General features: G+C 41.3%; 2 protein-coding genes across 2 annotated transcripts; one reads left to right on the forward strand and one right to left on the reverse strand.

Moving 5' to 3' along the window:
- The first annotated feature begins 7,065 nt into the window (after nucleotides 1-7,065).
- nkl.4 (NK-lysin tandem duplicate 4) lies at nucleotides 7,066-8,763 on the forward strand. Its single transcript, XM_076108277.1, has 5 exons — nucleotides 7,066-7,135; nucleotides 7,220-7,305; nucleotides 7,953-8,030; nucleotides 8,128-8,282; nucleotides 8,509-8,763. Exons 1-5 carry the CDS (start codon nucleotides 7,087-7,089, stop codon nucleotides 8,582-8,584), a joined length of 444 nt encoding a protein of 147 aa, XP_075964392.1. The 5' UTR covers nucleotides 7,066-7,086; the 3' UTR covers nucleotides 8,585-8,763.
- A 569-nt stretch (nucleotides 8,764-9,332) lies between these two features.
- tonsl (tonsoku-like, DNA repair protein) lies at nucleotides 9,333-19,197 on the reverse strand. The gene is made up of 28 exons (XM_076108530.1): nucleotides 18,858-19,197; nucleotides 18,678-18,773; nucleotides 17,877-18,019; nucleotides 17,579-17,762; nucleotides 17,329-17,458; nucleotides 17,016-17,187; nucleotides 16,772-16,886; nucleotides 16,530-16,681; nucleotides 16,256-16,408; nucleotides 16,033-16,158; nucleotides 15,689-15,887; nucleotides 15,538-15,593; nucleotides 15,332-15,421; nucleotides 15,061-15,133; nucleotides 14,809-14,972; nucleotides 14,457-14,580; nucleotides 14,106-14,347; nucleotides 13,230-13,716; nucleotides 12,939-13,132; nucleotides 12,440-12,546; nucleotides 12,074-12,230; nucleotides 11,894-11,972; nucleotides 11,506-11,813; nucleotides 11,111-11,282; nucleotides 10,743-10,918; nucleotides 10,526-10,599; nucleotides 10,109-10,242; nucleotides 9,333-9,903 (listed from the first exon to the last, which is right to left on the reverse strand). The coding sequence occupies exons 1-28, from the start codon at nucleotides 18,880-18,882 to the stop codon at nucleotides 9,704-9,706; spliced, it is 4,332 nt and encodes a 1,443-aa protein (XP_075964645.1). The 5' UTR covers nucleotides 18,883-19,197; the 3' UTR covers nucleotides 9,333-9,703.
- Nucleotides 19,198-23,519: the final 4,322 nt, after the last annotated feature.

Here is a 23,519-nt window from a genome sequence, read left to right on the forward strand (position 1 = left end):
TATCTCTTGAAGGTTGTTCTGCACTGAAACTTGGCTTTATTGAATGTCCAATAACTCCACATTGTATATACTGTACATACAAAATAAAAATTTCTTCTTTATCACAACAACCATAAGTGTATTATGATGTTTTTTGTCTCCCTTCTTCTCTTCTCTCTGCAACAAAGAGTTACTGCAATCATACAAACTAATATTTCACATATCTCATCCTACGTCTCTCAGAATGATTCCTAAATTTCTCCCGTGGTTCTCTCTCCTCTCTTGGGCATGAATTAGCTATCAATAATAAACTCATCATTCACTCAAGTTGGCCCCTAGAAAATAATGCGTCATGCAATTATGCATATTATGATGTTATTTAGTTGACAGAGAAAACATCTGGATTGTGACTGAGTTAGTCCCAGTGCGTAAAGACCCAAAAGCATTTTTCGCAGAAAGAAAGACCAAAGTGGGGAGAAGACAAGTAAAACATGTTGCTGTAATGCACAGAGATACACAACGATTCCTTTGTCTCAGTTTTCACATCAGTCCCAATCTCTCAATGCTAAATTGTATACTTCTAATTCTGAACTGAGAAGCACATGAAACCTTGACGCCTTCTCGATCAGACAGCCACGATGGAATAATGCTGTCAAAATTCATCAAAATAGGATGCAATGATCATTTCTTAATACTGGGAAAAGGTCTTGAACTCCACTGATAGCATTCCCTTTGTTATTATGATCCCGTATGCTGATACACGGCATTATGAATGTACTAGAGCCCATCCTGATGCAAGTAGGGCTCAAAAAGGAAGACTGCAGCTGTCTGAAACTAAAAGCATCAGCATTTTAAAGTTCTCAAAACAGTTCATTCCAAAGAACCCCAAATAAATAATACAAAAATGGTAATATCAGCCAAAACATATCTCTATTTGAGATAGACAATTCATTCTTGAACTTGTCAAGCAAAAGTGCTATGCAAACATGGATGAGGAGTCCTAGAAGTGGTCAGAGTATTGATTGTATATTTGTATTGTGCAGTTTTGTGCCACACACAAAAGATAAGGTTAATCAATCTATCAACCAAATTTAAACAGTTTCTACAGAACAAAGCAGTAGGTGGAGCTTGTTTTGTCACTATACTGTATCTGTTTTGTTGCAGCCGGTTGTAAAAGCGGGTTTGTACGAAATAATTTGCTCACATGCTCTCTGCTCAATGCAAAACCTAAAAAAAACAAAAGAAACTGTGAAGTGTTGTTTCCTTTTATGACTTATCTTTACATCAGGACACTTTATCACCTCACCATCTCACAGTTCAGTAAGCCTTGCTGATTTTACCCTTTCGATCTGCTAGAGCTTCTGACCACAGTCTGCACCCTGCAGTGCACCATGAGAGAGTCTGCTTCAAACTTCAGAGGCTTTAGCAGCTCCGTTAAACAACTGTTTGCATGTTTAAATTGTCTCTTGATGCACAGCAAAACTATAGAAGTTGAGGCAATCACAGACACTTTGCTATTTCAGAGTTTGCCCATTTTCCTGTTCTATGTCTGTGTAATGACAAATCCCAGGCCCAGGTCTCACATACTTGACTCTAGCACCACCTAGTGGTGCATTAGAGTAATGGCAACATCCGGTTTCCTGAGAGCAGGGGTCTTCAATTAAACTTCCAAAAGGTCCAGATTGAGAAAATCTCCTCGGGCAAAGGTCCGGAACATTACAATAATATCTAATTTGCGCTATTCAGTGCCATATATATATATATATATATATATATATATATATATATATATTCAAGAAGCCTAAACAACGTCTCTGTGTAGTCAACAACTGTCAAATCAAATAAAGAAAGTACACATCAATTATATTTTAACAATTATTATTGTGTTTTCAAATTTAACTGGATGGATTATAAATAATACATAGAAATACATAAATAAATGTTCTTCTTATTTCAAGTAAAATAAGAGCTGCATTAAAGAATAACTGATAGCCTACAACAGAAAAGCTTTTGAAAAATGTGCATCTTAAAATAAAGTAATTCATTTTAGAAAAATGAATTTCACTGAATTGCCCTGCAGCTTTCAATTCAGTTCATTCAGGTGTGAAGTGATGTCAATCAAAAATCAATATTATATTTTTCTCATCTTCTAACAAGATAAATTAGTGTGCAGGGACTTTATCTGTGGCTATTGAAACTTGTTTCAGCTCTATTTCTCTCTGTTTACATCATTGTTGAACAGTGAATTCATGTGTTTCTGATCATATTGGGCTCTTAGGTTTATTTTCTGTCTTCTTTTCAGATGTGAGTGGGTAGCCTACGTTTGCTCAAAAGAGTTGTGCTTTGTCTCGTAGTGTCGCTTCACAATACCGGTTTGAATAATCGTCACAGTCTCTAAACATGTGAGACACACTGGTTTTAAACTGCCTGTGGGAAGAATTAACCTATAAGAGTTTGTTCATTAATGATTAACTACTCTGGACTCTCTGACCGTTTTTCTTTTTTTGGAGAACGTCATATGAAATAACTTCTGTGATTAACGAAACTGTCGTAGTCTTATTCATTGTCTTTCCTCGTCTCTCCCCCCTTTGTCACGGTGTGTGAACATCTCACTCGAGTCAAGAAACTTGTCAAAATGCACATTTTTTGATTGGCTGAGCTGCATCACGTGATGTGATTTAATATAAAATAGAAGCGCTCCGTCAAAATAAAATCGGATTTAGGTCCTGGGTCCGGATACAACGGCCTCCGGGTCCGCCTATTAGTGACCCCTGCCCTAGAGCTTGTTGAACAAGTGCAGCAGCCTCTGAACTAGTGACACAAATAAGTAACACTTGTGACTTTGGAAATTACATTTTCCCACACGTTGACACTTTAACACTTTCACCACACAAGCTGAAGTTGTGAGCGATCCAAAATTGTCGGCTACTTTATGCAACTCTTTTCATTGTATGCACAGCTGTTTGTCTACAGACACAAGAATACAGTCAATTTTAAGTCAGTCTTTTTTTCTTTCTTACAGAACAAACTAACAACAGAGGTACTAATTCACAATGTACCAGATATCACATAATGATTGACACACTTTTGTCTTTTGTCACTTCTGGTCCCATGACAGCAGGACTCAAGGACAAATTATTTCTCGGCAAAAGCTCAACTTAAAACTGCAATAATCAATATTTGTGTACAAATAATGGATTTAAGTGACCCACAGATTATTATCACCCAATTCTGCAGTTCCTCTCTACTCTACAGAGCATCATGGCATCTTCCATCTCATGGATTTGGTTGTATGCCACCACAACTTTACTGTTTTACACTCCAATGAGAAAGCTCTAAAAACCCACTGGACACCTGCTCAGCTCCACACAGCAGACAGACACAGCTATAGCCACTAGCTAGTGAACATTGTTCAGCATTTGGAAGTTAAAGTTCCCCTCTGGAGTTGGTAGAGACCAAAAACAGAGCTAAAATAGAATGAATTAGACTTACATTTGCCAGGTGGCCAGAAACAAGAGTCCAAATGAACTCTAATGTTGCTTCGTGGATGCTGGATGTGTAAATAGGCAATTGTTTGCCAACACATAACAACTTTATAAGGTGGTAATATGTTTGCTTACAGCTTGCTGCAATGCCCTCAAGAAGCCCCCCCAAAAAAGAAAAAAATTCAATAAATGCCGGTTAAAAAAATAATAATTTCTGGTCAATGTAGTTTATTTCTAAATTTAGTACATATCTTAAAAATACGTTGATCATAGGAACAATGATCTTATAGAGTTTTAAACTGTTAAAGGGAAGATGCAGGATATTTCAGCAGGTGTTTCTATATATAAAAAGTGACACACAATACGTATTTATCTACTTAATTAAACAATGAAAATGTAATTTTAAAAAAGACGACATGTTTCTTAAGAAAGACTGCATAGGTTAACTGTGAGTGTTAAATATGATTGAGTGTGAAACAGGAAGAAACACACAGCCAAATGGCGGCTTATAGTGGTATAGCGGTTTCACTCTCAACTGCAAAACAAAAAGAGAAAACTAACTCAATTCTGAAAATGCCCCTGTTCACATTTTGCTGGAACCCTCAGCTGCACATGTGGACAAAACAGCAAATAGCTACTTGTGGTCCTCCAAAGTGAACTGAATTGCAGCAGTTTTCTAATGTGTTTTTCTTACTTAGTGGAACCATGAATGTTAAAAGCACATGTGGGCGAAGTAACACCTAACCTGCTCCACAGCTGCGGTGAGACCAAGGTTTGTACATGAAGCTGAATTTATGCTCCGTCGCATGTTTGCAGAGGGGTTGAAACTTAACTGGTCACTTGATATTGGAGATTCTGTGGTCTTTCAATAATATTCAACCGCAGTCACAGCTCAGTTTGCACAGTGCCGTTTACAAGTTTCAAGTCCCTGACAGCTGATTTCATAGCATATATAATGAATACAGGCCAGTGGTCTGCTTTCAACACTATGGTACACTTTTGGAAATCATTGGCAGCACCGTAAAGTCGTTTTGTCTTGTAGAAATACTTATTGAAATAATTACACATGATAATATCTTACAAATACTCTAAAGTCCTTTTACAGTTACTCTCTCTCTCTCTCTCTCTCTCTCTCTCTCTCTCTCTGTGTCTCCTCACCTCCCTACAATTGTATTTGTGTGAATTTTGGACAAGTTTTCTTTTACTAGTGTGAAACCATTTATCAGATTGGTTGTACTTGGTGCTGAATTAGATTTTAAAATGTGACTCAAAGAGCCATATAGACAACTCTGATGAAACAGAGAGCAGAGCTATTCTCCTGCTCTCTGCAAATAAAAACAACGTCATTCATTGAAAAATGTTTTTCTTTCAGCGGTTAAGTCGTGGAAGTCTCTGACGGTCAAGACTGAAGAGGAGGAGAATTTTCCACACAGACATTTAAAATATGATGTAAAGGAGAGAGCAACCCTCTGTACAGAGGAGGTGAGAAACTATATATACACACACACACACACACACACACACACACACACACACACACACACACACACACACACACACACACACACAACCTGATGAATTCCAGGTAAAAAGCCCTGGGTAAATGCTGGGTCAGCATGATATCATGTGACTGAGTCATCAAGGAGCTGATATTTCCAATAAACACATTATGTCATTATCATTTGGTATGAAATAAAACATTTTACCTAAATATTTCTTTTACCAGATATTACAGAATGGAGCTTTCCCAGGTTCCTTCAAAATAGTAAAGTCTATTCAGAGTCTGACTAAGGCTCCCTTATGGACTCTCACTTATGAACTAGACAAATTTTCATATTTTGATATCTAATGAAATTGCTCAATAACCCTTCAGAGTCCAGATTCATTTTTGGTTCATTTTTGCAGACAAATAGATACATTTGTGTCTTTGATTAACACACATACATGATATCTTCTTTTTCAGCAAAAACCCAGCGACAAGTCTGACCTTTCATTTTATTGAACATATTGTCTATTCTTATATAAATATAAGAAAAATTATGTAGGTGCATAAAAATGTACAACTCTTTAGTGATAATATTTCTCACAACATTGTTATAGAACTCAATATTCAACAACAAGAAACACAACAAAGCTAATATAGTTAGAAAAACAATACTCTACCTCAGCACAGAGAAGGTGTTATCTCGGTTGGTGTGTATAATGGTCCTCTTTTTCACAGATGTTATCCACTGAGGCCGCACATCTTAGTGTGTGACAAATAAAAGCACCTGTCTTAACATGCAACACAACTGACAGTAAAACCATTACAGAATAATGCACATTTAGCATTAACACTGGAAAGTGGAGAATTGCAAAATGTTCGTGAATGAAATGACAAAGATACGCAGGATTCGGACAAACCTTGAGACTTTTCCATAGTTAACATGGACTGTGTAAATACCAGTCCACCTGCAACCACCTATACGATTAAACACAGAATAAATATAGTCAGAATTTTGAGTTGCATTGATTTCAAATTGAACCATGTTGCACCTTGGTGTAAGAAATTCATTAATTAATTATTTTAATACAATCAAGCTTGTATGAAAGTTTGTTTTTAGGACACAAAATTATATATTGTCACAATAATCTCTAGTTTTTGCCTTGCATCATTGGGATGAATTTGACTGCTGGATGGGTTTCTTTATGCTACAATAGGCTAAAGTTAGCATGTTTGTCACAGTAAGAATGGAAGCATATGCTCAAAGCATGTGTGATCATAGCCTCACAGAGGCGCTAAAATGGCCGTCGACTTCTAGGAAACCTCATAGCTCAAAATGTAATTTGTAAGGAACCATGTACAATATTAAACGTTAATGTTACCATCTGCAATCCCTTGGCAGGTCACAAATTAGAATAAACGGAGAATGAAAATCAATCAAAATACCTACAGTTTTTCAAGGTCAAATTCTCAACGGGCAACACACATGAACTGCTGAGTGATCTTTTGATTCAGTTTGCAAATAAAGATTTTGATCTTCATACAGATGAAAGATTAGATTGTTGTGCAACCAGTGTGTGAAATACGGGGGGTCTCTGGGGGACCGAGACCCTTTGATTGACAACTCAGACCCCCTGAAAGCCTCAATAGCAACATTTTGAGGGGCTCTCTAAAATCATAAGACAAATAGTTTGTCACTTGTAATCGTCACTAAAATGTGTTTTAAAAACGAACTAATGCCCAGCAGTTTTCATTATTCAAACAGCAAAACATGTTTTCACAAATATAATTAGTGAGTGCAAGAGACGTTATTTTGCGTGACCCCCAGATTGACAGCAGGCATTTCACACACTGTGGGTGCAGCACAAAATGTACTTTCGTGCCAAAGAGTGAGTGCATTAACTGGAAGACATGGGTCTAGATGAGTGGGATGTGTTAAAGAAGGCTTCGTGTGATTGTGGTCTCAACAAAACCACTTAAAAGTTAGAGACAAACTGCTGGTTGTGGTTTGAATTTCCGTCTCCGGTTGCTTGTGTGAGAGTTGTTCTGCAGCCCCTCACCTCTGTTGTGTATAAAAGGTGTGATATCACCAGACACACACACTCACACACACTCAGAGATCACCGCTCACTGCCAGCAATGGAAACATCTTCAGTCCTCCTTGTGTGCATTCTGGTGACATGTTCAGGTGAGCTGATGTGTTTTTGATGGTAACATTGTCTTTATCATGTGAAGTGTTCTTCACCATTGTTTTGTTTTTGTCTCTTCACAGTTTGGACAGTCCACGGGAGAAGCTTCAGAGTCAACATTGATGATCAGAAGGAGGTGGAGGTGGAAATCTCCGTGAATGCCGGCAAGGTAATGTGGCTGTTTTAAACACTCCGATAGACTGCATTGATCTTCAAACATGTCAAAATTTGATATGAACCACAAAGCGTCACTTACCTATTTGGTATGTCTCTGTAGACTGTGTGACTGCTAACCAGCTTAAACCCTGACTGTATTTCTTCTCCCAGCCCAAAGCCAACCTGAATAAACTCAAACTTATGATCAATGGTGATGGAAGTGCTCAGATCTTTAGCTTAAGTAAAAGAACCACTGCAACAAGTCAAAATACAGAAGCAGAATGTAATTAAAGTATCAAATTTTATTGTAGGATTGTTAATACTGATGCATCATAAGTGGTATTTTACTGTTGTAGCTGGTCAAGGTGGAGTTTTAATTACTTTATATACACTCTGGTACAGTGGTGCACAACCTTGTTAAGGCCCCTCCAAAGATCACAAGATAAATCTCAGGTTAGTGTAATGGTTAACAAGGTTGGAAAGAAAAAACAAACTTAAAATGCCCCAATATGGGCTTACAACTAAATTTCCCCTAATGAAACCAGTTATTATTTTTGGATTTTCTGCTTATGTAACACTTTTCCATCACTGAGAGTATTATTTTTAGGACTCATCATCCCTTTGCTCAGTATTTAGAGTATGTGTCACTTTCATCTGCAGCTTCCAGGTGTGTGCTGGGCGTGCAAGTGGGCTTTAAAGAATGTGAAGAAAGTCATCGGACCAAATGCCACAGCAGAGGTAACATACAGTCTAAACGTCTGACAGCTCAGTGAGCAGGATGATCTAGTTGCTGCTTTGTGTTATGAACAATAATGATAATCTTCTTCTCTCACAGAGCGTGGCATTGAAGTTGAAGTCCATCTGCAAGCAAATTGGCCTCTTAAAACCTCTGTGCAGCAAATTTGTGAAGACGCACCTCGGAGAATTAATTGAGGAGCTCACTACTACGGACGATGTGAGGACGATCTGTGTCAACACCGGAGCCTGCAAGTGAGTTACCGGCCCGCCATTATATTATTAACTAACAACATAATGTAGATATAGTGTATCTTCACAAAGCCCTTCCACAATAATTATTATTCTGCTATTACAACAATTCATAAATGCTCTTTTTTGAACCCTGAAAATGAGCATAATAGGTCACCTTTAAGTAAATAATTTCAATACATTTTAATATTTTTGTATCTTTCCCTGTTTTTCTGATGTGTCTCTTTAGGCCAAAGGAGTTGTTGGACCAGCTCTTTTATCCAATGGACGAGGAGTCATCAAATGAAATGAATGAATATCGCTAATGTCGTATGCATGAACAATAATCAAGATGCACTTAATTTGTTTGACTGATACTCAGTACATAAAAAGTATATGATCAAGAATCTCTTTCAGGGTTCTTTCTACTTTGCAATGTCTGTAACGTCTATTTCTATTTCTATTTCTGTGCACAGAAGATATCAATAAATGTTTGCATTTCAAATTTTCAAGAATATTCTTTGTCGGACGAGACACTGTGTCAATCCAGACATCTTCACCCTCAACCCTCGTTAAAATCTCATAAGTCCAATTTTGGTGATTAACTATCACTCCAGTTGAAAGATTGCATGCATCTGAATGGTTTGAGAAAATTTACAGAGAAAAAACTGGGCTTTGAAACTTCTTGTTCTACAATTCTAGTGTTTTTTTGTGGCGAAGCGTCTCAGATACCTTTCGTTTCTATACTTGAACTCTTACACCTTATGGCATCCAGTCTGTGTGTAGCTTTTAAGGATGGACAGATGGCAAAAACAAGCAACCATTGCCCACTAACCTTCCTCTGCACCAAAGCAATGAAAAGGAGAAAATAAAACATGTTTGAAGTTGGTGTTAAATAGGTGATACAGGCTGGAATACATGTGAAAATGTATGAGCCAAATCTCTTGAAGACAGCACTGTCCTATCACCGCTCATTAGCCTCATCAAACAGCAGATCATCCTCACCTTTCTTTGTGTATATAAACCAGAAAGAATCCCTTCATGGAGATGAAAAATGGACAAAAGCCTCATGAGTCACTTTAATTGTTTTTTTATATTAAATCATACAATCCGGTATCCAGCGGGTGCGTTACGACACAAACACACTGCTGCCAACATAACAAACTTAAGACTTTGACGGACACACATAAACAAGGAGTACAAAATAGAAACACATAAAACATTCACACAGAATGTCCGTGGATGCCATGTCACTGGCAGTTTGCTCCTTTCGAAGATTTAAGTGCGCAGCCTCAAGCGATCACTGCTAACAGAGCAGACCCTCTAAGGAATAGCACCCTTATCATACAAGTTGTGTGTTCATGTTTTCAGACGGCTCAAAAAATCCAGTGTCCGCGATTAACGATCTGCCATTGTGTCTCCGACGCGTTTCACTTTTCCCCTCTTCACGAGGAGGCGCCAGCAGAGAGCAGACACTTGCTGTTTCGGTCAATGAAGTGTCCACGGGGCCGACTTGTGTCCCAGCTCTGCTTTAAGGCCTGCCGGTCCAGCTTGTTGAGTCCCTGAGAGCAAAGACGGAGGTCCTTGACCAGCTCCGACAAGCCATCCAGACCGGCACTGTCCCAGGGGCCGGACACCTCGCAACCTGTGGGAGAAGCAACAAGGAGCTTGTATTAGCTCACCCTTGTATTAAACTATAAATAATAAAAAAATAAAATTAATTTAGTTTTCCAGCAAATTAAATTTGAACAATATTCACATTTTATAATCTTCAATAACCCCTTTGAACCTTCCAGTTCAAATATGTAGCGGCCATGTTAGGTTCAATGCACACAAATACACACTGGTACCTTGAAGGTTTAGAAGGGTCAGAGGTCGACAAGCCTCTCGGAGTGAGATCAGGATGTTGTGAAGTGCTGCTGAGGTAACAGACGGATTTCCTGACAGGTTCAGACTCACCAGAGTCGGACATGAAGGCAGGCACCTGGGAGGAGGAACCAAAAAGTTTCAGAGAGAAACTGGTGATTGCAGACAGAGGCAAACAAAGGACGACAGACCAAACCATAGAAGTCCTAAATTAAAGATTGTGCACAGTGAAAAAGAGGCCGTGGCTTTGTGTTAATGTACGAGGCATGAAATGAATCCAATCATAATTCTGAGCACATGTTCACAGACGTTTGGCAGCACACTTCAAAGACGTGATTACACTGTAATTATGATTCAAATTATGCATATCCTCACAAAACAATGCAGGGGCACACACTCACCTGGCCAAGGTGGCTACACTGCTGTCCGTCAACCCGTTTGCTGCCAGACTCAGGTGGGTCAGTGAACACTCATCCTAGTACAAAGACCAATGATGTGATTAGTTTGTATTGTACCGACGTTACACTTAAAGCTCTCAAGTGTTCCACACGTGAATGATAGCCGAGTATTAAATAGTTTGTGTGCAGAGTACCGAACATGATTTATGTGTGTGTGTACCTGTGACAGGATTTTGGTGAGGTGTTCCAGCGCCGGGTAATCAGCCGGACCCCTGCAGACAGCAGACAGGTCCAGGTGTGTGAGACAGTGGAGAGGCAGAGTCTTTAACACTAGCTCAAAGCCAGTGGAGCCCAGTGCATTGTGGGACAGGCACACTGACTTCAGGTGGCCGGTTCCTGAAAGATCAAAAGGATATTAATTTATCTATATACTTATTGTAAAAAATAAAACAAAAACATCTTTCTTTCAAGCTGAAAGAGATAATATGTTGGTTCCTGATACATATTGACTTGTACATGAAGAATACTATAATATCAGCCTTTGCCATTTCTAGTTACTCATTCACAACACAGTCTTTAGACCGTCACCTGTCAGAGCGTTGGCCAGCAGCAGTCGATGCTGCTGCAGGAAGCGGGCGGTGAGGCCACAGGCCTGCAGAGACAGCTTGGCTAACAGAGGGCAGCAGGACAGCAGACAGGACAGGGTCTCGGACACACCGTCACCCAGCTGGTTCATGCTGAGGTCAAGCTCCTCCAGGCACTGTACGAGGAAACGACCACAAACAGCATTTTGTTGGTAGTACCGAATCCAACAGCAGCACGTCTTTCCATTACTTTTTATAATCTACAGATCTCACTGTGAACAGATTGCCAAAGGACTTTGGTGGAGGAAAAATCGCTGCACAATAAAACAGAAACTATCTGCATGGATAACAGTAAAAAAAGAGTGAGCAAAACAAAACTCGTCCAGCCTGGCTCTTTACCGGAAACGCAGGATGGCTCTGTCCCTTTAAAGCATTTATTAACTTCTCCAGCCCTTCCCCTGTAATGCCGTTGGCAGAAATGTCCAACAGCCGAAGCCGAGGCATGGTGATCGTAGTGGCAACCAGATCGGGAAGAAGGTTGTCATTGAGACGGTTGCCGGAAATATGCAGCTCGGTGAGGCTGGCCTGCAGTTTTAGGGCACGAAGCAGCGGGTTGAGGGAGGAGGCCGCTAAGCTGAGGCCGCAAACCGACACAGAGGAGCTCCCGTCCTGCACCTCACACAGCCGGGTGACACGCTTGTTCTCATCTGCAGGGAGACAAACAGATGCTCCAGGACGGGGTATCAAAATGTGTGTGTGTCTGTGGTTATTTGTGTGTGTCGCTCACCCACTGCCAGGCTGTTACAGGCTTTCTTATAGCGCTCAGGGAGAGGAGGAACAACCCAGGAGCTAACCTCAGCCAGAACCTACAACAGAACACAACACACCTTTATAAGTCTATGAAAATAAGTGAAAGTAATATTAAAAAAAATACTTTTCTTAAAGCCAGCCCTCAAACCGGCCTTACCTCTTCATTGGTGTGTAGGACAGCCAGCAGCAGGTCCTGCGGGGAGAGCAGAGCACCTTCCTTCTGCAGTGAGAGGCGAGGCAGGAGGCCACATTTCTGGTAATAACGCTGAGCGGCCTGCTCACACAGCCACGACACGGTGCAGGAGTCTGCCTCACTGGAACACAGAGGAGTGAGGATATGGATCAAAAAAACAGGCAAAAATGTTAAATCCGCAAAAAATAAATTACTGGTGTCTTTTAAATCACTTCTTCAAACCCATTTGTACACACTGGCTTTTACGTGATGTCGTCGCTTTGCTGCTTTATTTTGTATTATTATTATTATTATTCATTCAGATCATTCAAAAGGTACATATTCACCAACCTTTGTGGAACTGGGATGAGGAAAACATCCTCCTGAACTCTGACCCTCATTCTGATCGGTGGAGGCAGTGATCTCGGCATGGGAGCAGCAAAGCTTTGAGCTGGAAGCTGAAATAAATTGACGAATAAAGAAACAACAAAAACATTAGCAAAACAGATTGGAAATCAGATCCAGATTAGGATCTGCAAATGCTGAAACTGTGCAGCGTGACTCATGCAAAGTTACGATGTAAAAATACACACAGTGGGTTTAGATCCACGGTGAAGATGACGGCATTCAAGCTGCAGCAGTGTCTTTTATTCTATATATTTTATTTGACCACCATTGCGACATACTGTCAGGTGTGTTTGGTTTTGCCGTCCTGCCATGCCGTTGGACTGTGTTGTCCGTCTGCCTGACTCCATGTGAATTGTATTTGTCCAACTGCTTATTTTTCTATAGTAGAACTGACTCCATCGCTAACTTACACAGGGTTTGATACAGAGATTTATTTTCTCACCTGCATGATTATTTGTGGGGGTGGTGGCGTGTCAGGTCTCACGTCCTCATCGTCTGTGACTGTGGGGCTGTGTGACCTGTTCACCTCTCGTCTGCCCAACCTGACCATCCCGGGCATCTGAGTCATTTTGACCTGGTGAGGCTTCAGAAAGCTGCTCTTTTTCACAGAGAGACTCCTGCTGGAGAACGACGGAACTGCAGAACACGACAGAGAAGAGGAGCATAATGACGGTAAAAATAAGCAAAGAAATGTAGAGGAACATAAGATGAGACAAAATAGTGAAGTCATTACCTCTGCAGGCTGTGTCAGAGTTTAAGAGCCTGTATTGGCCTCTTGCTGATGCGGACACAGCTGTGTCCTCCCCTCTCAGCTCACTCTGATCCACTCCAAGCCTCCTCTTCTTCTTCGGCTGGATTTCTCCGAAATCATCCTCCAGCCAGTCATCAGCCAGATACTCCTCCTCTGGAACCAGGGCTGATTTGTTGCTGGATGAAACAGCTGGTGTGCTGGAGAACTGAGGCTGGGACAGACCCTGGAGAAGAGTTTTGGTGCTGCCTAAGCCTCGAATGGCGCTGTGGTACTCCTCTCGGGCAAAGACAGATGGCGCGGGAGCCTCCCTGAGACTTTCTAGACCGGAGTTGGGGATCGGGTTGGTTTCCCTGTTTGGGGGGACTTCCTTTTGACTCGGGGCTGCTGGGAAACTGCGTCGAGGGCGGATGGCATGGAGAGGACTCAGCTGGCAGTCAGAGTCGCTGTCTTCTGAGGAGCTGCTGTTATTCTAAGGACGACATACATACAAATCACGTACAGTACTTGTAGATCTAAAGAATTCAGTTTCAGTGGCAGGGTTTCTGCAGGGAACAACCAAGCTAATCCAAGACTTTTCCTTACATCACATAGAATGCTATTTAATACCCGTTTCACCGTCCGAAGTATGAAAGCATGATGGAAAACCAGTAGTGGTGGCCTAAATGGATTTATTTATATATCAGATAATTATTTTCAGTACATACAGACAGTTGCTCCAGGATTAAACAGCCTCTTGCAGCACAACTTTTAGTTTGAAAAGGTGTATAAAGTCTCCTGACAGGTCGTAATCAGATACAAAAACATTATAGTATGAAGTATTTCTATCTTCATATAAAAGAGGCATCTGGCAGACATTACCCCGTACAAGACAGCAGCCTCTGTTCCTCTGGCTCTGTGCCGCTGTGATGAGCCGTTGCTCTTCCACCGTTTGGGGCTGGCAGCTACTGCCTTCACCTCTGAGCTCCTGCTGGTCCGGGGCCTGTCTTGGCTGGAGGAACAGCCCCTTTCAGAGGACAGCAGCGGCTCTGAGAACTCAGCATCAAACAGCTGGCTGTCCTGCAGCTCATCAAAAGCCTTGGCTGGGGCCGGAGCAGCGGGCACTGTGTTAGACAGAGATAGGTGAAAAATAAAAAATGAAAAACTGTGTCTGAAAGGATATTTTAAAAGGCAAACCGAGGCTAAATTGTTGTGATGATGTAAAGGCCTCACCTCCCCCTGCAAGAGCCTTCCTTAGCAGTCTCTCTGTAGCGATGCACTCCTGCTTGGCGTCCTTGTCCAACTCTCTGCTGTACGTCCTCTGCCACTGGCGCAGGGTGTCCATGGCGGTGTGACCCTGACAGAGGATGGTGGAAGCATGAGACAGATGCACACATGTAAGACCCATCGGAACAGATTTGGTTGGTTGGGACCCTGTTATCAGCGGTAATAACGCAGCGCAGAGAGGCGGCAACTATTTCGCCCAGAAGGACACACGAACAGGGACTCGCATGCACATGCGAACGGCCGGGCAACCAAAAAAAAAAAACAAGAGAGCGGCTCGGATCACAACACACACACACACCTTAGAGTTGCGTTGGGTGACAGAAGCCCCTCGTTCCACCAAGAGTGTTGCAACTTTGAAATTGCCACAAGAGAGGGCGTCGTGTAGAGGTGTCACTCCATCACACGAGGGTCCACCAGGATCATTGATGTTAGCGCCGTGCTCCAGAAGCACAGCCACAATGTCTGCATGAGAGAAAGAGTTGCTCTTTTTTATTTTTTATAAAAGCAACATTTAAAGCAGGTTATATTAAGTTAAGATGAAATCAGTTACCATAGTGGCCGTGGTTGCAGGCCTCATGAAGAGGAGTCCAGCCACAATAGTCTCTTGGGTTCACTGGGTGACGCTGACATACAGACATCATTAGTCATCATACAATCCAGGTTGTCTTTTTTTAGTAAGATATTCAACTGTTAACTGAGGATTTTACTGTCATTTGTCTGGATGACAATTTTGTCTTAATTTAACTTTTTTTGGCCACATTTAACATTAAAAAATGTGCATTATTTCTTGAAACAAAAATTACAAATGTTGTTTTCCTCACCTGTTCCACCAGATACTGGACCTGCTTCAGGTTTCCGTCAATACAAGCCCTGTGCAGAGTCGTCTCGCCCTTCTCATTCCTCTTGTTCCACTAAAGTAGGAAAACAGATGCAGAAAGAGCAGATGGTAAAACACTGAAGAGGGAGGACACATAATACCAAGATCAGATGATTGCTGGGGAAAATGACAACGGATGTAATCACTCACCCTTCCCGTCTTCCTCCTTCCTGACACCATCTTGTCATAACCTTCCAAATCATCATCTAGAAACCACATGAAAAGTCATACGAGACACATATAAACAAACGGAAACATATAATATTGTAATTTGTCTAGAGAGGCAGAATGCCAGTTGTACCTGAGTCTGAGAGAACGACATCACTGTCATCCAGAGGTTCACTGTTGTCCATCTCCTCCTCTTCATCGTCCTCACCATCACTCCCATCTGGACTCCAGCCCTCGGCAGCACACAGCTCCCGCAGCCTCGCCTCAGTGTCGTCAATCTTTGACGAGGCGTGCCGTGTCTGCAACGCCAGCCAGAGCCTCAACGCGCGTTTCTGTTGGAGAGAAGTGAGTGTTTTCACACAGTATCTGCTTTTAGAACCTTTAGAAAGTATTATTCTTTACACATGGCATATAGATTGGCAGCTATTAAAAGGGCAACTGTGTATGTATCAGCCTTTCAAATCCATTTCAGCTCACCTGTAGTCTGGTCTGGCCAGACTTCTGAGCGCAGAGTGAGGCCGCACTGTAGCTGCCGTCTATTTCCTCAAAGCCACAGCCGCTCTCCTCCTGAGCTGTTGCGATGTTCAGCCAGGTACTACACTCCTGATATAGACACAAACAAGTGATTAAAGTGCGTAATAAAGAGAGTAATGTTGGGTGAAGATACATATATATATATATACATATAGTACATGTATACCTCAGTAGCGCTGCCCTGTCGTAAAGCCAGCTCCTGTCTGTAGTGCTCCACTGCCTTGCTGTGCTGTCTCAGGTCGGTGTAGGTCGCAGCCAGGGACACATGGATGACAGCCAGCTCCCTTGCAGGCTTTCCCAAAACTTCAGCGCCCTTTAACTGCAACACATAGAAAACACAACTTAACATAACTCATTATATTATGTGAATAAACTTGACTGGAGAGAGGTTCAAATGCAGTCATGTTGGGTGCTAAAGTAAACACTGAAATGTTCTTTACCTGAGCTTGATACGCATCCAGAGCTTTGCTGTAGCAGCCGAACTTACAGTAAAGGTCCCCCAGCTGCTCTGCCAGCCCCACGGCCTGATGGGAGCTCAGTCCTTTGCCCGGATCCTCCCCCAACTCTTCCTCCAATTTACAACCCTGGTCCGCTATAAAATTCAAACAAACCACGACATCAACTCAGTTATCTTTGTGGAAAAAAACCCCAATAATCAACAAGACTGAGTGGATAAACGAACCATATTTAAACGCTTTCTTCACTGTTTGCCTGTCCAGTGGCTGCTGGGAACCCAGAAAGACAGCTTTCTTCAGAGATCGTCTAGCTGCTACAAAATCAGCCAGAGACAGCTGCACCTGTGGATGAATGTCATGCAGATGCACCGGTTACAAAGTGTACAGCCACAATAACAGAAAACGGGTACTTGTTTGAATGCACAATTTGACTATTTTTGCTAAAGCTTTCTCACGAATGGGTTTTTGTACCTTGCCAATGCAGTGAAAGCACTCGCTCTCACTGAACTTGTCTTTGATCTTCCTTGCACACTCTTTGGCCTGTTGAAGGCAGCGCACAGCATTAGACTGCTGACCGTGACGGAAGTAAATGTTGCCCAGGTTAAAGTTTGCACGGTAGAGATCCTCCAGCAGATGACTCTTCCTTTACAGGACAAGAATGCAGAAAGCAGAATTAACAATAGTTTATGGTCTTTAAATCCCTGTTGTACACGGTCAGTGAAGAGCGCGAAAAAATGAAACTTTTTTTCTATTTTTACATTATTATAGTTTAGGATGTTCTTACTCTGCAATGAAGACACTGCGTCTGATAAACTCGCTGCAACGTTTGTGTTCCCCTAGATGATCACAGACCAGACCAAGATTGAGGAAGAGGCGAGCCTTCATCTCTCTGATCTCTCGCTCTGGCACAGTCCCTGGAAGAAAGAAAAACATTGGAACAGACAAACGTTACAAAAACTATGGGCACTAGATCGTTTAATAGGCTCCATAAAAACCCTGAGGATAAAAACCAAGTACATAAAAACAGTGCAGACCTTCAAGACGGTCATCCACGATGGCCAGGCTCTTCCTGAAGGCCTCCTCCGCTTGCTCCAAGCTGTTCCTCGATTGGTCTGATTCATAACGGAAGAGGTAGGTTCGACCAATAGTGGCGAGGGCCCTTTGCTCCTCAGCATGATCTGTGACAGAGCGAGCTAGGTCCAGGTGACATCGCTGGTGCTAAAGAACAAAAATACATACGACCCCTTAAATGCTTTCTAACCTAAATAGTTTTAAGTATTGGTTTAATGCCCACAAAAGGGCATTCTGTATAAGGCAGAACAATCTACTCACTTTCAGAGCAGCTTCAATGTTTCCCATCTCTGCGTAGCATTCTCCTATCTTACGATGGGCCACAGCTCGTCCAATCACATCGTTTAGCACCTCAGAGAGAGACAACTCCTGCTGGTGCTCCCTGATGGCCGCCTCATAATCACCTGAGAGACACAAAAAAACAGGAGGGAGGATGAATGAGTAGATTAAGAACAGGACACAGTAATGTCGGAGCTGCACTTTACATTACTGGAAATCGTTATATGTTTTGTTTTTTTGTGATAAGTGCATAGGGACAGAAAGAGCGTGTAACATACACACAACATGTGACAGAGACACAAGAAATGAATGCAGTGATTAGGACTAAAATAAAAGACAACTAAATTGATTAAACTACTAGTAATTTCACACTTTTCGCAGTTTAATTATTTAAGAGGCAGCAGCAGAAGAAGGCAGTGGTGTGTAGGACTGTAAAGCTTATGCAGAGATGGTGGCTCAAAACTGCTGATTGAAAACAACTAAAAACTCAACAGAATGGTCAATATTATGTGAAGGTATTGTGGGTAAATTGACGTTTAGTTTTTTTAAAATTAGGAGTTGTGTCTAGTGAAATAACCTCCATCTGTATTTATGAGTAACTGTATAATCAGCATTATTTATACACATCACGGCTATCAATTCTGTTTGAAAACTCTATGTCTATTTCACATCATTATGCCTTTATTATACATAATAAATGCCATCTGCACAGATTCCTATTGCTGCAGTACATTTCTTCATTCAAAAGCAACTTTAATATTGTGACTATTATGAACCACTTACCACTCCTGGACAGCAGTTCTCCCAGCTGATTGCAGATGTTTGCTTCCTCTCGTAGATTGTTGCTGTTCTGCGCTTTGCTCTTTGCTTTCTGCAGCTCTGCAGAGAAATCCCACATTGAGCAGATCCCACATCAACAGCGTAAACAATCAAAGCAAAAAAACGTGCTTAATCGAAACTTACGTTTTATCTCCCGTGAGGCGCTCATCTTGATTCGGCACTGATGGGTAAAAGCTGTGTTAGCTAACCGCAACGTAACGCCATCCGCATTAGCTTAGCTATCTGGATGACACCCAACTGGCAAATTAAAAATAACTTTTTTACTTTATTTTCACTTATACTTGCATTTGCATGTCAATCAATGTCCTCGTTGTCATTGTACTTATCCGATCGTGTTCAACATCTCATCAAACAGCGCTACCTAGAAAACATCTCAGTAAACATCTTTGTATTCCTGCTGTCGGTCCTCTGTACACTTTACAATGCCCGCCAGTATTGCGCGAGCCAATGACGACACTGTATCTAATTCAGCGTGTCCTCCCCCGACCACTGCCTGTCAGGCACAAATCCCGCCTGGCTCAATAGGATTATGAAATGTTGTGTTCTACACTGCCCTCAACCTTTATCATCGCTATAATTTAGCACTTAAAAATAACGTATATGATTTGTAAACATGTCTGTGGATGGTGTACTGCAGACAGCTGAGTGTGTCTGTCTGACAGACTAAACTCAGGGCGGAGGAACAACATTTCTCATATGACTACCGTTCATTGGCTAACGCCAGAGCGTGACGTAGTTCTACATGGAAACAAAGAGAAGGGTTAGTTCAAGATACACCCTCTGGTGACTTGTTACAGTTTGACAACTAGCGATTGTCGATGCACTCAAATCCCCCCACACACAAAGCTATGGTACAAAAATACAGGATTATAATAAAGCCTTGTGAGGGAAACAACGCATACAGACGTAACAAATGGCCCATGAGCTCGTGTCGATGAGTAGCTGGTGCCTGTTTCTGAACTCTTCTGTATGTGGGCCAAGCGAAGTCACTTCGGTCAGAAAGGTTGGGAGGGACATTACTTCCGGAGCCAGTTTTGACCTAAATTATCACATCTAAAACCGATGTCACTGTTGGCTCGTCCATTTTGCTGTAGCAAGGGAGATAATGAGATCTGTTTTGTTTATAGGTAATAGTAATTATGCTGCCATTCTGCTAGCGAGATAACAATAGATGTATTGTATTATTTGAATTGGTAGGGAAAACTATTGAAATACCTCATAATACTGCCAGGATAGAAAGTTATTCCGAGCTGAATTAGCAATATTTATCAAAAATGTTTGTTCATGTTAATGAATGTAAAGATACACGCTTCACTCTCTTCTTCTATGAAATATCATGAACGCCTGCTAGATATACAAGACAAACTGAAACATCTGCACACCGCGTCTTCTGCAGAAAATCTTACTTACCATTAAATAATAAGCACATATTATTCTGCATTAGATATTATTTCCTGCAGAAGGCACGGTGTACTGACTTTTTTTTAGTTTCTTGTGTGTTCATGTTAAAGAGTAAATATCGCCCGATATGTCATTCTCAGATTTCTTTCAAGCTCAAATATTGATATCGGTCAAAGTGTAACTGCCACTAGTGTAATAATCTGGTTTCTGCTGCCAACTAGTGGTAACAGCATGCCTTTTCCTTTGCCTTGAGTTATCCTTTAAAAATCCAGTATCAGTCAGGCTCTCACTTACTGTGATGTAGTGACGTAGTGAGTTAGATGCAGCAAGTTAATTATGAAGTTGTTAGACAGAATTCTGTTCTATGTCCTACTTGTGAAAATTTTCTGGAGAGGTTTCTTATTTAATTCCTTATCAAATTATATTTTAACACCACTGTACAATAACAAAAAGATCTGTGTATGAATCACACATTGTTTGTTAGTTTGTGTAGTTTGGTAGCTGTTATTTGCTCGGTCAGCAGGACTCAAATCCGCAAATCTGAAACACAAACAATGCCTAACGTTACTTACATCAATTTTCAGATTGACGTCCATGGAGCTAACCCAAATTCATGACCTTATAATCCAACTGTTCAGACTGAAAAAAGGAGGCCACATGGCTGGTGACGTGCTGAGACGTTTTTTTTTATTGGCTTATGCAGATGGTCAGCACGCCTTGACAGACAAATAGTGGTGCAGCCTCTAGTGCGTTGCTAAACTGAAAATACACCCGTTATTTCTCCTCTTGAGTTTGTTAAAGCAGCTTGATAGGTGTGTGATTATCAGTCTGTTGTAACCAAATGCATGTAGTCCTGTATTTATTCATCAATCATCTGACAAAAACAGAGGAACAAAGCATTGTTGAAAATGATTAAGCACATATTAAAATTCTGTTGGTTTAATGGCTTAATATTCCATATTATATATCCTCTAAATTATGTATTTCTATTCTTTGAAGAATTCAGTTGTCCTTATTTCTGCTGGATTTGCCAACACATCAACCTGTGTTATCATTTTTTTCTTTTTTGGAGCATCCAAAAATATTCCCTGGAGAAAAAACAGTAGACAGACACGAAAATAAATCCACATTCAGAAAACCCGACATTCACAGTCGAGGCAGAGATTTATTTTGACATGCCAGACACAAGACTCCTGCATCAGAAGGAGCCGAGAAGCCTTTCACATCAGACAAAGAGCTCCCTCTCAGCCTCTGTGAGTCTGCGTCTCTAAACCGTTGACCTTACAAATGAGTGCGCCGCATCATTGTGAGAATTGGTGTTTCTGGGCGGTGCGAAGTGGAGAAGAGCACATCAGAGTGCAGGATATCTGAGCAGAGCAGAGCACAGAGAGGCAGGCACATCCGCCGCTGGAGGGATCAAATCTGTACCATCTGACGCTCAAGGATTTATGGGTTTAGTCAAAATTGCTTTTCCCACTGTGGAGATTAAGCACCGTAGGATGTTTTCCACTCAGGCCGTAGAATAGCTCAGTGTGGCTGCTGCTGCTGTTGCTGTTTTTCCTCCCTCTTATCGGCTCCAGCGCTGGAGAAGGGGAATGTCTCAGCAAGGCAGAGTGCTCCGAACCCTTGAGGGGAGCAGATTCTGACTGACAGGAGAGGTCCGTCCTCTGGGGAATGTGAACCATGCAGGTGGATGCTGTCCTCGTTCTCTTCTGTGTTTGGCTCGCAGGTGCAGCTGGGAGGATGGCCCAGTCGCGGGGTCACAAGCTGGAGACCTACAAGCAGAGCAGGTAATGTCAAAGGAGTCACTAACACTGTTTTTATTCTCTCGACGGTATGTACGACAGTTTTAAATGGAACATTTATTGCACGTGTTCTTTTTTTAAAGCTCTGTTCCCCATAGTGGCTTCATCATGTTCTGATAGATGTTTTTTGAGGTTTACACGGTGTTGTCCAGTGTTTCCTGTGTCACCTGTGCTGATCCCTACCCTTCTGAAAACAGATTCATTCAGATGGCAGATTGGAGAGCGGAGAGAGAGAGGGAGACCTAAATCCCCACATCTATTTATGCACTACACGTGAATGTTGTGTTCTCTTGCCCCAAAAATGCTGCAGGCCAGTTATTGACTGTTTTCCCTGCTGGCAGCAGTTGCAGCCAATGTCATTTCCAGGTTACTATTTAGGCTAATTGCTGCCTTGTTAATGCGTCCAGTGGATTAGATGTTTTAGTCGGTGACTGAACTAGATGTGGGAATCGTTAAAGCACCCTCAATTCTATATACACATTATCGATTGAGTTGGCTTCAATATGGGAAGGGATTGAAATAGAAAGGTTTTTATATGTTTGTTCATCAAAGGTTTTATCACTGCTGTTATGTGCAGGGAGCAGTTTGTGGAGGGGCAGTCTGACATATCTCTGGTGGAAGAAATGTCACATTTGCACTACAAAACAAGCTATTGGCTTCTTAGTCTTTTTAGAAATGCCGATAACTTGATGCTGGTTATTTAAAATTGATTAATGATTCAGTTAAATTTGGGGCACATAATGAAGTATGAGAAAAATGGTATGCAATTTATATTTTGTGTATAAATATTTTTAGAAAGGTGAATGCTTAAACTACATAGCAAAATTGTCATAATATTAAATACAAATTATTTTCACAATTGATGAATCTGCTGATTATTTCCCCGATTAATCTTTTGGTTTATAAAATGTAAGAAAAGAAAAACATGCCTTTCGCAAGTTCCCAGCACCAAAAGTGAGATCTTACAACGGCGTGTTCAGTCCCCAACCCAAAGATATCCAATGCTTTATCATATAAGACAAAGAAAACCAGCAAATATTCACATTTAAGAAGCTAGAAACAGGGATTATTTGTCATTTGTCATGGAATTGATAATGTGAAAAAATGCATTGATTATAAAAATGATTATCTGTCAAAGGACTAATTATTCCAACTCTAATGATAATAATACATTATATCACGACTGTTAAGTGTAGGGAGCCGTATGTGGAGGTGCCGTTTCACATATTGCAGCGGAAGAAATCTGGCTTTTACTCTACAAAACAAAATAAAGCATCTTAGTCTGACGTACATTAGAAATGCTAATTTGATCATTACAGTGAGTCAGTTACATTTGGAGCACAGTTTGAAGCATAAAGAACATCTGCGAGGTATTCAAAAGATGAATGCACAACAAAATTGTCAGAATGAATATAAATAACACCTTCACATGGCTTTGAACACCTGTCAAGTGCTGTGAGCAGAGAAATAACTCAGTGAGGCTGCAACTAATGAGTATTGTCATTACCGATAAATCTATTGATTTTTTGTTGTTGATAAAATGTCAAAGCATGACATAAAAAGCATGGATTGGACTCTT

The sequence above is a fragment of the Anarhichas minor genome, unplaced genomic scaffold (genome assembly GCF_050575085.1).
Source record: "Anarhichas minor isolate MPS153535 unplaced genomic scaffold, ASM5057508v1 ptg000040l, whole genome shotgun sequence".
Classification (NCBI taxonomy): Eukaryota; Metazoa; Chordata; class Actinopteri; order Perciformes; family Anarhichadidae; genus Anarhichas; species Anarhichas minor.

Coding starts and splice junctions, on each gene's coding strand:
- tonsl (XM_076108530.1), bottom strand. CDS start 18,882: ATGAGCGCCTCACGGGAGATAAAAC. Junction 13,717..14,105: donor AGGCTGCTGTCTTGTACGGG/GTAATGTCTGCC, acceptor TGTCGTCCTTAG/AATAACAGCAGCTCCTCAGA. Junction 10,600..10,742: donor TCACCAAAATCCTGTCACAG/GTACACACACAC, acceptor TCTTTGTACTAG/GATGAGTGTTCACTGACCCA.
- nkl.4 (XM_076108277.1), top strand. CDS start 7,087: ATGGAAACATCTTCAGTCCTCCTTGTGTGCATTCTGGTGACATGTTCA. Junction 8,031..8,127: donor GACCAAATGCCACAGCAGAG/GTAACATACAGT, acceptor CTTCTCTCACAG/AGCGTGGCATTGAAGTTGAA. Junction 8,283..8,508: donor GTCAACACCGGAGCCTGCAA/GTGAGTTACCGG, acceptor GTGTCTCTTTAG/GCCAAAGGAGTTGTTGGACC.